Source organism: Alternaria conjuncta (assembly GCF_024043145.1).
Source record: "Alternaria conjuncta strain BMP 0040 chromosome Unknown scaffold_9, whole genome shotgun sequence".
Lineage (NCBI taxonomy): Eukaryota > Fungi > Ascomycota > Dothideomycetes > Pleosporales > Pleosporaceae > Alternaria > Alternaria conjuncta.
The window spans coordinates 606,034-619,484 of record NW_026250098.1 but is presented as its reverse complement, the minus strand read 5'-3'; the positions used below and the strand labels follow the sequence as shown (position 1 = coordinate 619,484).

Below are 13,451 nucleotides of genomic sequence, written 5' to 3'. Positions count from 1 at the left end.
AGCTTCAGGCAACAGTTCTCCACGCGCTACTCGCACGCTGTAACTCTACCGCGTGACTTGTCAAACTTGAACATCGTCAAGCAACTCTTACTGTAAAACGAACATGGCGCAACTTTCACGGTTCACTTTCCCTGCTTCAAGGGAAGATCCGCCGGCAGTCGAATCATCAGCTACACCACTCACGCAGAAGAGGCAACAACCCCAACTTCACCTGCTGACGTACAGCGCATCAAGCCAAGATCATACGATCGGTGCGTCTGACAAGACATTCTCAAGACCGTTTGCCGTACGAAGGCTTTCTACACCACCGACCTCTCCAACAAGGAAAAGATCTGTAACTATGGGTGCGCATGATCCCCGAAGCATGCACAACAGTGGTACCGACACACCTCCTATCACACCTGGCAGCGCCTCGCATTCCAAGTCCAACTCGACATCGTCTGACTTCCTGAGTTCGTTGTCGAGTCTACGACGTGGCGATTCGATATCGTCCCTCAGCCGGCCTCGACTATCACTGGACGAGTCACCGCAACCTGGCAGCACCGAACTCACCACCTTTCCGTATCACCTAACGGACTATGAGTTCAAGACGGATGATCGCGGGCGGAAGAAGACCATCGGCGAAGGAGCCTGGAGCGATGTCTTCCTAGCGAAACCCTGCCCACCCAAACCAACCGAACAGTCCCCATCACAGCCTCCCTGTGGCCCCGACATGACTCCACCACTCACCCCAGTCCGGAGCATAGACTCTGGCGTAGACCTCAGTCGACTCCCCGCCACCCCACCCATGTACGCCGTAAAAGTACCAGCCATGACCAGCGCCAAAAAGGTGCTCAGCGCAGAAGCGAGAATCCTATCTTATCTCTCCCGCTTCCCCGACGCAGAAGGCCACATCGTCCCCTTCTACGGCCTGGATACACGCAACGGTGCCATCCTCCTCCAAGCCATGGACGACACGCTGGAAGGCTGGATTCAAAAGACGCTCAACACGCTCGACGAAGAGGCTCGAGCAGCGAGGCTGGCTGAAGTCTTCCCTAGCATCGCCCTCGCACTGCTCAACAGCTTGGCATGGGTGCAAGACAAAGGGTGTACCCACGCCGACATCAAACCCTCCAACATCCTCTTCTCCTCTTCTTCCCCCCTATCAACCGCCGCGCCCAAACCCATCTACACAGACTTCTCCTCAACCATCCTCTCCCACCCCTCCGCCACCATCGAATCCTCAGCGTCTCCCCTCGGCGCAGGGACATGGGATTACCTCGACCCGTCGCTCCTCAGCTCCTCCTCTACTTCTCCTCCTTCCGCGACTTCAGATCTCTGGTCCCTGGCTATTACGTTGCTGTTTCTTATCTTGGGTGGCTCGCCATACGATGCGTTCAAGGGGAATAAGTATCAGCAGAGGGAGATGATTAAGGCGGGGTGTCCGCTGCGGGTTATGGGGCATGATGATTTGGGCGTGAGGAATATGAAGAGGGTGCAGGGATTAAGCAGGGATCTTGGATTTGATCTTTTGGGGTGGTTTGGGAGGGTGCTTGTTAAGGATGGGGGAAAGAGGGTTGAGCTGAAGGAGTGGATGGGGGAGTTGGAGGGCAAGCATTGAAAGGGCATTTTGGCTGGGTATGGTAGAGGGTTTAGACGCGTTCTTGCTACTTTCTTGGAAGGGTATGTTTTCAATGGCGCTCGTTAGAGATAGGGAGCTGCTTTCTGTTCTGTGTCGCTGAGGACATTCGTTAGATACCCCCGTTATTTATACCGTTATTGTAATTACATGCCGACGCTGGTCTTGATCAACATTTTAGAGATCTACCACAATTCTATTCGAAGACCAAGAAATCTTCTCACCTTCATCTGCAGATCCCTACATGCACAGTGCCTAGAAGAAACTCCATTCTGAATTAACTACTCTACTCTCTCAATCTCACCTGTCCTTCCCTAACCCCATGCTACATCTCTCATTCCACCCTTAATCCAACTTCGTTGTACCAAACAACCTATGCCCCGTATCCGTACCCCCCTTCCCCTTGTACTTATTCACACTCTTCCTCAACGCCACAACCCACAACTCCTTATCATCCCTCAACATCTCCGCAAACCCATTTTCATCCCCCTTTCCCCCTTCTTCTCCTTCCTCGACTACAACAGCGCCCTCCTGTACCACCCCTGCAACAACCACAACCCGAACTCGTGGACACGCCTCTCTCAACGGCACCATGAACTCCACAATCGACTTGCCGGTATTGATGACGGAGTCGACAAGGATAATCGTACGCTTGCCCTCGAAGTTCTTGGGGTCGATGTCAGAGAAGACCTTCGCGTGGGCGAATGCCGCGCCGGAAAGCGCTTTACTGACGCCGAAGGCCATGGGTTCGCCGCCGCGCATCAGAGGGATGATCAAGGTGGCTTTTTCGTGGCGGAAGCGGTAGCCGTCTGTGAGGCCGCCTTGGACGTGAGGGATGGCGATTTCTTCTAAGCCGGTGATGGTGCTTAGGTACGAGGTTGCGAGGTGGTAGCCTACCTGCTCGTGCGCTTTGCGTAGGCTGTGTGACTGCTTTGTCGCGTCGCGCGTTGGTGTCATGAGAAGCTTTGCGGAGGGCTGGCTTGTTGCATGCACGAAGCGGGTTGATGGGTCGCTGTGGACGCGGAAGATGTGGTCTAGTTCTGTTTCGTCTAGGGCGGCTTTGGGTAGGGTATCGAGATCAAGACGTGGAGGGACATTGGGTGGGAGGAGGACCTGGAGGGCGGATAGGCTGTTGTCGTTGATGGCTTTGGCGAGGGTTTTCTCCATGGATGAGCTTCGGGTGGCTTCGTCTCCTACGATGATGTATGCGCCGTCTGCTTTGTGGAACATAGTCATGTCGAGGGGACTGTCGCCGAAGGCTAGTACTCGCAATTTCTTCTTGTGGAGATGGTCGACGACGGCGCCTTTGAGTTCTCCAGTCACGACGTAGCCGTCTGAGATTTGTCCGCCTCCGATGACCTTTATGTGCGCCAAATTGTTGCGTTCCAAGACTAGCTCCCATACTCGGCGGATACCACATGTGACGATGAGTGCGTCCACATGCCTTGTGGTAAACCATCCAGCACGTGTGAGCATCTCGATCATATCGGGGTACATCTCGACTTTGGCCGCGACACTAGCACATATGGCATCGAAGTCGTCTGCCTTCTCTTCGTAGAGCAGCATGGCCTGCCGGAAGGCTGCATACGAGTAACCCTTCTTGAAGACCTCAGTCAAAGGACACTCGGCAGAGCCGCCTGTGAGAGTTGCGTCCTTCCAAAACATCAGTCCAGTATCGTGTGGAGCTAGAGTCTTGTCCGCATCGAGCAGAAGCACTGTGTCGAGACTGTCTTGGTCGCTAAGCGCAGTATCGACGGCTTGCTTAACTGCAGTCGTATTTCTAGCCTCATCGTGGCCCTCAAAGTTGTTCAACAGCGCTGCAAGTCGCTCTTCAGTTCGGCCCGAAGTTGTGGTTGGCGTCTCGGTGATTGTAGTAAACAATATACCGTGATCACGACAGACGGCACGTAGTTCCGTTATCTCGGCTTCTTGCCACTTCCGTAGGTGCTCAACCGGAAGTTGTTTGCGATCTCTGGTCTTGTCCTCTCTGGTACGCGTGGCAACGATCTCTGGGTCGACCACGAGATAGATGATGTGCGTATAAGTTGCCCAGTCCTTCTCTGTACCCACTCGCTTCGGTTCGTCCTTATCTCCTGCCTGCCAGAACATGTAATGGCCCGCAACAACCCCTGTCTTGGTGTTTGTCTGGCACTGACCGGCAGCGAGGGAGAGAGCTCGTTCGCGGGCCTCGTACTGTTGTTCATTCTCCATCTTCTTAAAAGCATCCAAGCCACCTTCCACAACGTTCTCCAGAAGCGAAGAGCCATCATGGAAAGTGAAGTGTTGGTGTGCGAAGTTGTTGTCGTTCTTTAGTTGCTTTAGCAGATATGACTTGCCGCTTCCAGAGATTCCGTAGAGTCCAATCATGGTGGGTTTGACAGGTTCAGTCGATCCTGATGAGATTTGAGTGTCGGTCATCTTGTTGAATGTCTGATATTTTGATGAAGAACGGTAAGTTCATGTGTACGCGGGTAGCTCTACTATAAGTGTGGGACTCTGAGTTGCTTGCTGCCTGCGCACGAGAACAGGACATGCTGTGGCAGTCAAGCACGCTTGCACAGCATAGATTGCGCGCATCTACGAAAATCAGGTGGGTTAATGAGGTATGTCATGTGCAGTTTACATCAATCATCTCGACAGCACCTCTCTTGATAGTTGTGAAAGTCAAAGTATGCTTCTCTATTCAATGTGAATAATTCATCCTTCCAAAGAGGAAACCGTCAAAGTTGATTCGACGCCATACCAAACGCTATGCATACCGTCCCAATATGTGTTGAATAAGAAGCCCACCCAGATGCTGTTGAACATGCCTAGTGCGCCGAAGAACGCCAATCGTCGTCTCATCATACATGATTGTTCCAAATGAAGCTTGTTGAACGCTTCACTCGGGGTTGTACACCTTTTTTTCCATCATAGTTTAGAACATGCCGTTGATCTCGCCAGTCTCAACATCGACGTCGATGTTGAGGTATCCGGGAGCAGTGGGCAGACCGGGAATAGTCTGGATATCCGCTGCGAGCGCATACAGGTATCCAGCACCAGCTGCCATGCGGACGTCCCTGATGGGAACGGTGAAGCCAGTTGGGGCGCCCTTGAGGCTGGGGTCGTGAGACAGAGAGTACTGTGTCTTGGCTACGCAGATGGGCAGGTTGCCGAAGCCCTGCTTGACGTAGGTGTCGACCTTCTTCTGAGCAAGCTCGGAGAACTCGACGGCGGAAGCACCGTACATCTTCTTGGCGATGGTCTCCATGCGCTCTTGTACTGTACCGCTGTTGACGTCGTAGAGAAGCTTGTAGTCGGGCTTGGGCTTGGCAGAGGCCTTGATGATACCCTCTGCAAGGTCTACAGCACCCTTTCCACCCTCCGCAAAGTGGTTGGCTGGGATGGCGTCCTCAGCACCGGCGGCGATGGCCTCCTCACGGATCACGTCGATTTCGGCTTGGGTGTCCGTCGCGAAGCGGTTGATGGCCACGACGACGGGGACACCGTACTGCTTGGCGTTCTCAATGTGCTTCTTGAGGTTGACGCAACCAGCACGGAGAATGTCTACGTTCTCAGTGCGGTAGACTTCGGGCAGTTGGGCACCGGGGCTGATGTCGGGGCCACCACCGTGGTTCTTGAGAGCACGGACGGTTGCGACAATGACAACAGTATCGGGCACAAGACCAGAGGAGCGGCACTTGATGTTGAAGAAGCGCTCGCCACCCATGGTGAAGTCGAAGCCAGCCTCGGTCACAACGAATCCGGTCTGGGCGTCGTGGTCCTCATCAGGCTCGGTACCAGCCAGCTTGAGGGCAAGCCTGTCCGCGATGACGGAAGAAGCACCAATGCTGATGTTTGCGAAGGGACCGGCGTGAACGAAAACGGGGGTACCCTCAAGGGTTTGCATCATGTTGGGCTTGATGGCATCAGTAAGCAGAGCAGTTAGAGCACCGCCAGCACCGATGTCATCGCAGGTAACAGGGTCACCAGCGCGTGAGCTGGCAACGACCATGCTACCAAGACGCTCGCGGAGATCTGACAGATCCTTGCTGAGCGCAAGGATAGCCATGCACTCACTGGCGACCGAGATGTCAAAGCCAGTCTCGCGAGTCTGACCCTTCTCTGTTGGCGCCTGGCCGACTGTGATCTTGCGCAGATGCCTGTCGTTGACATCTAGCACACGTCGCCAGGTGATGGTCTCTGGATCGATGTCAAGCCTGGCGAACTTGGAGATCTCCTCCTCGGTCAGATCATCTGGGTTCGTCTTGTCGATACCGAGCTTCTTGAGGCGACGAAACATGACGGGCACAAACTCGCGCTTGCCCTTCTTGGCTGGAACTAAACGTTTGTACAGAGCAGCATCCTTCTGAGTGTTCTCGTGGAACATGCGCGTCTCAATAGCAGCGGCAAGCAGGTTGTTCGCGGCGGTGATGGCGTGGATGTCACCAGTGAGATGGAGGTTGAACTGGTCCATGGGGATGACTTGGCTGTAACCTCCACCAGCAGCTCCACCCTTAATACCGAAAGTCGGCCCCATACTGGGTTGACGCACGTTGGCGAAGCATATCCTGCCAAGGTGCGCGCCCAATGCTTGCGCGACACCGATTGTGGTGGTCGACTTACCCTCGCCGAGCGGCGTGGGAGTGATACCGGCGATGAGGACGTACCTTCCGTTGCGGCGGTGTTCAAGTCGCTTCAGCAGGGACAGATCGACCTTGGCTTTTGTCGCGCCGTATGGCTCGAGCTCGTGTGGCAGGATGCCAACCTCCTTCGCTACGGTTGTGATCTGCTTGGGGTGCTGCTTCCGCGAGATTTCGTGATCGGCGGGTATGGGGTCTTCGATGCGGATGGGAAGAGCCGAGATCTTGCGCTTCTTCTGCCTGTCGAAAGTCGCGTCGGCCGAGTCGACGAGGTTCTGTAGCAGCATGGCAATGGTCATGGGGCCTACACCGCCAGGTACCGGGGTGATGTGCGAAGCTACCTCGACGGCGGAGTCGTAGTCGACGTCTCCTACCAGCCTCTGTCCGCTCTTCTTGGTGTCGTCGGGGATGAAGTTGGTACCAACGTCAATGACGACGGCACCGGGCTTGAGCCAATCTCCCTTGACGAACTGCGCTTTGCCGATAGCAGCGATGACGATGTCTGCGCGGCGAACAACTTCTGGAAGGTCGGCTGTACGCGAATGGCAGACGGTGACGGTCGCGTCGGCGTTCTTCAGCAGGTAGCTGACGGGGCTTCCCACAATGTCGCTGCGTCCCAGTACGACGGCGTTCTTGCCAGAGATGTCGATGCCGGCCTCCTCGAGCAGAACCATGACACCCTTGGGCGTGCACGGGGTGAAGAGAGGCTTGCCGCCGCGCTTGGCCAGCTCACCGATGCTCTGGATGCCGAAGCCATCGACGTCCTTCTCGTCGGCGACGGCAGATGTGATGGTGTGCTCGGAGATGTGCTTGGGGAGGGGCAGCTGGACGAGGATTCCGTGGACGGCGGGGTCGTTGTTGTACTCGTAGATCTTGTACAGCAGCTCGCCCTCGGTAAGGTCTTCGGGGAGATGGACGAGCTCGCAGTCGATGTTGGCCTCCTCGGCGGCCTTGAGCTTCATGCGCACATAGGTGCTGGAGTCGGACCTGTCGCCCACTGTCGCGTGTCAGCACTCTGCCTCTATCAGCCCGCCGCAATGGGATGCGACTCACCCTGGACAATCTTCAGGCTCGGGCGGTATCGCGGGTTCTTCTCCTGCTTCTCCTTGATCTTCTGGCCGAGCCTCTCGCGGATGCTCTTGGCAATGGCAGTGCCGTCAATCTTCTGTCCAGCCATGGTGAAGCGTGTGCTGGAGAACTGCCTGGAGGTATGCGCAGTCTTGACGACGGTATATAGTTGGCGGGGAGCAGTCGAGCACCAATATTTTCTCAGCGGGGTAGCTGTAGCTTGCGGAAAGCCACGGGCGAGAACTCCAACGCGTCCGCCGCAGATCGGATATACTTTCATCGTCCTACCAATCCTGTCTGCGTATCTTTTCCAAGTCTAGGATGCACGGCGCGACGTGTTGATACGCATTTCTATGTATGTTTCTAATGACTCAGTCTGGCGCGTCCGATAGCACTCTGGACCCCGGAAAAAGATCAGAACCCGCCGACGCCAAACTTTTGCTCCGCGACTCGCGTGTGCGTTATTACGTACCACGCAGGGTGCTAAGGTCCGAACGGGCAAAACAAGCAACGCGACTTCTCCAACATGGTTCATTGTACTGCTACCAAACCAATCCTGCCTGTAGCTATCATCTTCTCCGCCTGGGTTGTCCTGTGTATTCATGTACTGTACTCTGCGGGTCCGCAATATTTCACAAAGCTACATCAACCCAGGGAAAAACTGACCACTCTCGAGCCTACATCGACGTTAGGTTACCCACTTTGCGTGTCTCCATGTAGTCTCTAGGCCTTGGTCGCATCCATCAGAATCCCATACATGACAAACATTTTCTCTGCTTTGAGCTTGAGATCCTCCGCTTGATCTGCATGGCAGAAGCGGGCAAACCTGTCCGGGTGCCAGAGATTCCGTGTCTCTTTAAGCCACTCGTACGAGTATTTACCGGAACCTTGCAGCAGTGCCGACAGATCGTGAGAGCAGATGCCCAATGAAGAGACCGAGACCGATTCCTTAAGTGGTTGACATTCCGGCCTAGTGCACTCGTCGACGTAGCTTGACATCGCTGGGAATTGCTGTAGCTGACCGGGTGTGAGGAGCGTCTGTAGGTCTTGCTGAAACTGTACGTATACTGCCTTGGGGTCTTTGTGCACTGTGAGGTCGCCAAATTCGATCCAGGAGCCGTGCACATAACCCTTGAAACCCTTTCGGTTGATGACTATGAACCAGTCACGACCCTCGTCGCGGATGACCTTAACTTTTTCGCCTTTCCTGAGCTCTGCCTCCCAATTGTCTGCTCTGTGCGGTCGCCCAGACTTCTTGACAGTTGCCCACTGGAAGGGTACAGGCTCCTCTGGCTTTCCCGGTATGTGCTGCATACGCTGTTCGAACGCGGGCGCAGGAAGCTCGTTTCCATCGGACTCGTTGTCCTTGACCGTGCTGGGACGGGAACTGCTCGGTGTAGAAGTGTTGCTAGTATGCTCCAGATTGGTGTGGATAGCTTCTCTCTCGAAGCCAACAACGAACGGCGCGTCCAGTCCTACCGAGTGTTTCTTGATGAACACGAAGGTCTCGCCGTTTTCCGCATGCGGGCTGATGAAGACGTACTGGGACATGTTAGTCGCGATGTAAAATAGCACATTTGCGTACTCACAGCGAGCTCTTCGTTGATCTTGCGCATCCGCTCATCTCCTTCCAGACCTTTCCAAAGCTTGTTCCATTCAATGCTCATGAGCTTGGCCTCGAAGTTCCAGAGATGACGGTCCCCGCTCTTGATATAGTATGACCCGTTGGCATTCCATTGGACGTTATCTAGCGTACGGGCTACCCTCAGTTCGCCGTTGATAATTCCGTTACCCTCACGGGTTGCGGAACTTCCCTCTCGTAGCTTGGCTTGTAGCTGAATTGGGATATTCGCACATGCCCACACCGTACCCGACCATGCTACGAACGAGTCGGCGGCGCCGAGCTGTACGCGGAGACCAGACCGAAGGTATTCGGAATCCTGGATGGTCTGGATGAAAGACTTCAGCGCCGATGGGACATCAGGTCCGACCATGAAGTGCGTTGTGCCGTCTTCAGGCTCCCAGACGAAGAACCAAGACTCGGGTCTGCTGCCATAGGAGGCCCATGTGATCTTCTTGACAAGACCCCGACCTGCGCCGACAGCTTGGAACAGCCTGGGTGGCAGATACGTAGCGCTGTAACCGTTGGGAGTACCGATAAACTGATCGCATCCTTGGCCCAAGGTTATGATGTACTTGTCCGGTGGTAAAGGCCTGAGTCTTCCTAGCGTAGCTGTAATGATAGAGGGAGGAAGCGCTGCAGAAGCCATATTGGAGGTGGGGAACTAAACAATGTGGAGCCTACATCGAGGTTAGGCAGCTGCTTCGCTTGTTTTCATGCTGATGTAGTCTGCAAACCTGTTCAGTTGCCCTTCCTGTATGAGGAGGTCGCGAGATCCGCGATTCGAATTTGGCGTATTTGGGAAGTCGCGCTGGAGCATTGTGGGCTTGCCAGCCGCGAGGTGGAAGGAGCAGCGCGTTTGCGCCAAGACTGCGCTCGCAACAAACGGAAAGCGCGACATTAGCATCGTCAGTGAAAGTGAAGATGACAGTGAAAAGTATAAGGATCACACCATAGACTAAGGGGAGAAATAGCGCTGCGCGTATGTATTTGGACTGACAGTAGCACAGTGACCAGTAGACTAGGTGAGATCGCAGTCTGCAGCATGTTGGCATCTTTGAGGCTCTCGGCTATCATCAGTCTAGGAAATCGGTGCCGATACAAGTATTTCTCGAGAGAGTATCGATGGTGATTTTGAGGAGATGAGAGCTTCAGAATACTGGGGGCACGGGGAAGGCGCGCTAGTCTCCATCCTATACGTTGTTATAGAGTTACAAAGAAGTCATTAGAACGCTGGAGTAATCCGAACAGAAACGGATGTAATGACTCTGAAATCGAGAGTCGTGAAGAGCTGACGAGATTCACCAAAATCAGATTTACCAGCTCAATTACCAAGAAACGAAAACATCTTACCAACTTACGAACCGTTCACGCTATGAGTCACCAGGCTGTGTCTTGGTACATAACACAGCTAACCCCTTGCTGATATCGGAATACATGGAGGCGGAGATGGTCTGCTGTGAGTCACCCCAGGAAGCATCGTTGAGCCGGACATGGACCCTACCAATAGTCCCAACCCAAAATGTATAGTCACTAGGCTTTCGTAATGAACAGCTGAGTCAATGCGGAGAGATGATGTTCAGCACGGCGTTCATCTATGGTTGCGGGACAAAGCCGCTAGTCGGCTAGCGCCAAGCAGCCCACTTCGCCCGCTGAACGTCGATATGCACAAGAGTCACCCAAATTTCGAGACGCCGCCCGCCACATATAAGCCGACACACCACCCCGCCTCCACACACCCATCACAAACATGAGGCCCATTCTTCTCTCCGGTCACGAGCGTGCGCTCACGCAAGTCAAGGTTCGCATGCGCCGTGCGTAGGATGAGGGACGAGGAAACTAATGGCATACAGTACAACGCAGATGGAGATATCATTTTCTCTGTATCCAAGGTACGTTTTCCTCCCGGTCTTCTGATGCGCGGAATCTGATTTTTGTAGGACCACGTCGTTTGCGCCTGGTGTTAGTAAACAACCTGTACAAGAGGAATGCGAATAGAAGCTGATGCGATGCAGACTCACACAACGGCGAGCGAATCGGAACATACCACGGACATCAGGGAGCGCTATGGACGGTCGACGTAAACCCATCCTCTGAGCTACTGGCTACCGGTGGAGCAGACAACACCATGAGGTTATGGCATGTGCAGACGGGCAAGCTTCTTCACACCTGGGAATTCAACACCAGTATCAAGCGCTGCGAGTTCTCGCCCGACGGCAGACAGCTTCTTGGTGTCACCGAGAAGCGATCAGGACATCTCTCCACCATCTGCGTCTACCCCATCAACCCCGACCCGGAAGCGCAACAGTCGGACGAGCAGCTGCTCAGGATCGTATGCGACGAGTCCAAGGCGACAGTCGCTGGCTTCTCATACCTCGCAAAGTACATCATCAGTGGACACGAGGACGGCTCAATAACCCAGTGGGATGGCAAGACTGGAGAGCTGCTCAGCTCCAACTACGACGTTCATGAGCCAGACATGCAAATCAGTGAGTGTCATGCACACCTCTTTGGCTGGAATGGAAGCTAACAATGTGCAGCCGACATCCAATGGGCTCCCGACCGAACTTACTTCATAACCGCCAGCAAGGACAAGACCGCGAAGCTCGTCGACGTCGAAGAGCTCAACGTCCTCAAATCATACGTTGCCGACACACCCCTCAACTCCGCCGCGATCACACCCGTAAAGGACTACGTAATTCTTGGTGGAGGACAAGCAGCCATGGATGTCACCACAACCTCGGCACGTCAAGGAAAGTTCGAGGCCCGTTTCTACCACAAGATTTTCATGGAGGAGATTGGTCGTGTGCGTGGTCACTTCGGTCCCCTCAACTACGTCGCCGTACACCCACAAGGAACCAGCTACTGCAGTGGAGGAGAGGACGGTTACGTGCGTGTGCACCACTTCGACAAGCCATACTTTGACTTCATGTACGAGGTTGAGCGGGAGGTCGCGCAGTCGCAGTCGAACTTGTAATAGTATGACCTCACGAAGAATGGTTGATATGGTTCGATATGGCTGCATGCATGCAATGGCGTTCCGGCGGTCGGGTTGGGTGCTTGTCAAGATTAGACGAGCGTTTGTCAAAAGTTCATGAGCGATCAGGGCACACATAGACACTTCATCTAAGCGCCTGAGCACATGTACCTCATCAATGAAAACTTCAAGCAATATCCTGATGCACATTTCCATTGTAATTTATATATGTCCCGCCCCAAGCACCAGCGCCTGCCCATAAGGAGCAGACACCCAAGCATTCGGTCAAAAGTACAAGCAAAGGGCTTGGAGCGGGTTGGTAGCTGATCTTCCTGCTTTTGACAAACGAGTCCATCATCGAGAAGGAAGGACGACGTATACTGAAGAGGTTGTAGGTACACAGAGTACCAAGGGATAAAGACGCGTCGATGCTGCTCACTCCGTCGAGCGCAATGTGAGACGCGAAAGAAAAATATTTGTCAACGACCTATAATCCAAACACAGCGGCTGACTTCAATGACTGGTAGCTAGCAACGATGAGTTGTGACACACAATGAGTGCGCTCGTATTAGCGATTGCAAACGAACATTGAATGTCGTGATTGTTCGGTGAAAGAAGGGCGGAAGAACATTGAAGGGCTGAAGCGATCGTGGAAGCTTCGAGAGACCCTGTCCTAAGCGAGTTTAGCGCGTGGCGGTGACCTCACCTGCCGCTCCGACTCATCGCGGTCACACATTGCTCTTTGGGCCTCTACATAAGCAAAAGCTCGATCCTCTCTACTACAAAGCCCTTCACATCCACATTACATTTTCTCTCTTCCACGTTCGCCGACTGACAAATCCATCGACGAACAATCACCCATTTCAAGAGGACACCCCACATCTGCGCCCAACTCAGCCTTCCGCACCCGACAACCACAACCTCAGCCTCTACTCTTCAACACCACATTCAAGATGTCTGACGACTGGAACTCCGTTACCAAGATCGGTAGCCGCACTCGTGGTGGCGCTGCCGGACCCCGCGAAACCGTAGTCAAGGGCAAGTCAGCTCTGAACGCTGCCCAACGTAGCGGCGGTATCGTCGCCACAGAAAAGAAGTTCGCATCTGCCAACGCCGTGAGTACTCCTTACACGTCCAACTTGGTTCTAAAACTTGGTTCTTCGTGATTGCCTTAAGTTCACTCAAAACAATACTGACCGACCAGCCACAGGGAGCTTCGTCAGAAGGCCAGCGCCTCACCAAAGTCGACCGTTCCGATGACATCGTCAAGCCCAAGACCGTTGGTATCGCCGTCGGCCAAGCCATCGCTAAGGCGCGCTCCGAGGCAAAGAACGACAAGGGCACAACTATGACGCAAAAGGATCTGGCTACAAAGTGCAACAGCACACCCACCATCATCGCAGACTTTGAGCGCGGCACAGCAACACCAGACCAGAAGCTGCTAGGAAACATGGAGCGCGTGCTCAACGTCATCCTACGGGGTGACAAGATGGGGCAGCCCAAGTTCCCGAAGAAGAAATGAGCGGGTCATTGCTAAGGTCGCAG

The 13,451-nt window shown here is 54.1% G+C and overlaps 6 protein-coding genes across 6 annotated transcripts; 3 read left to right on the top strand and 3 right to left on the bottom strand.

Moving 5' to 3' along the window:
- Window positions 1–340: 340 nt before the first annotated feature.
- Window positions 341–1,600, top strand: J4E85_006668 (uncharacterized protein; the record flags this gene model as incomplete). Its single annotated transcript, XM_051470904.1, has 1 exon — window positions 341–1,600. One exon carries the CDS (start codon window positions 341–343, stop codon window positions 1,598–1,600), a length of 1,260 nt encoding a protein of 419 aa, XP_051325114.1.
- Window positions 1,601–1,963: 363 nt separating this feature from the next.
- On the bottom strand, window positions 1,964–3,985 carry J4E85_006667 (uncharacterized protein; the record flags this gene model as incomplete). The annotated part of the gene is made up of 1 exon (XM_051470903.1): window positions 1,964–3,985. The coding sequence occupies one exon, from the start codon at window positions 3,983–3,985 to the stop codon at window positions 1,964–1,966; it is 2,022 nt and encodes a 673-aa protein (XP_051325113.1).
- Window positions 3,986–4,535: 550 nt separating this feature from the next.
- Window positions 4,536–7,417, bottom strand: J4E85_006666 (uncharacterized protein; the record flags this gene model as incomplete). The annotated part of the gene is made up of 2 exons (XM_051470902.1): window positions 4,536–7,237; window positions 7,294–7,417. The coding sequence occupies 2 exons, from the start codon at window positions 7,415–7,417 to the stop codon at window positions 4,536–4,538; spliced, it is 2,826 nt and encodes a 941-aa protein (XP_051325112.1).
- Window positions 7,418–8,031: 614 nt separating this feature from the next.
- On the bottom strand, window positions 8,032–9,578 carry J4E85_006665 (uncharacterized protein; the record flags this gene model as incomplete). Its single annotated transcript, XM_051470901.1, has 2 exons — window positions 8,032–8,850; window positions 8,898–9,578. 2 exons carry the CDS (start codon window positions 9,576–9,578, stop codon window positions 8,032–8,034), a joined length of 1,500 nt encoding a protein of 499 aa, XP_051325111.1.
- A 1,101-nt stretch (window positions 9,579–10,679) lies between these two features.
- Window positions 10,680–11,906, top strand: TIF34 (translation initiation factor eIF3 subunit; the record flags this gene model as incomplete). The annotated part of the gene is made up of 5 exons (XM_051470900.1): window positions 10,680–10,724; window positions 10,783–10,821; window positions 10,870–10,891; window positions 10,945–11,418; window positions 11,470–11,906. The coding sequence occupies 5 exons, from the start codon at window positions 10,680–10,682 to the stop codon at window positions 11,904–11,906; spliced, it is 1,017 nt and encodes a 338-aa protein (XP_051325110.1).
- A 953-nt stretch (window positions 11,907–12,859) lies between these two features.
- On the top strand, window positions 12,860–13,428 carry MBF1 (multiprotein-bridging factor 1; the record flags this gene model as incomplete). Its single annotated transcript, XM_051470899.1, has 2 exons — window positions 12,860–13,021; window positions 13,117–13,428. 2 exons carry the CDS (start codon window positions 12,860–12,862, stop codon window positions 13,426–13,428), a joined length of 474 nt encoding a protein of 157 aa, XP_051325109.1.
- Between the last annotated feature and the right edge of the window lie 23 nt (window positions 13,429–13,451).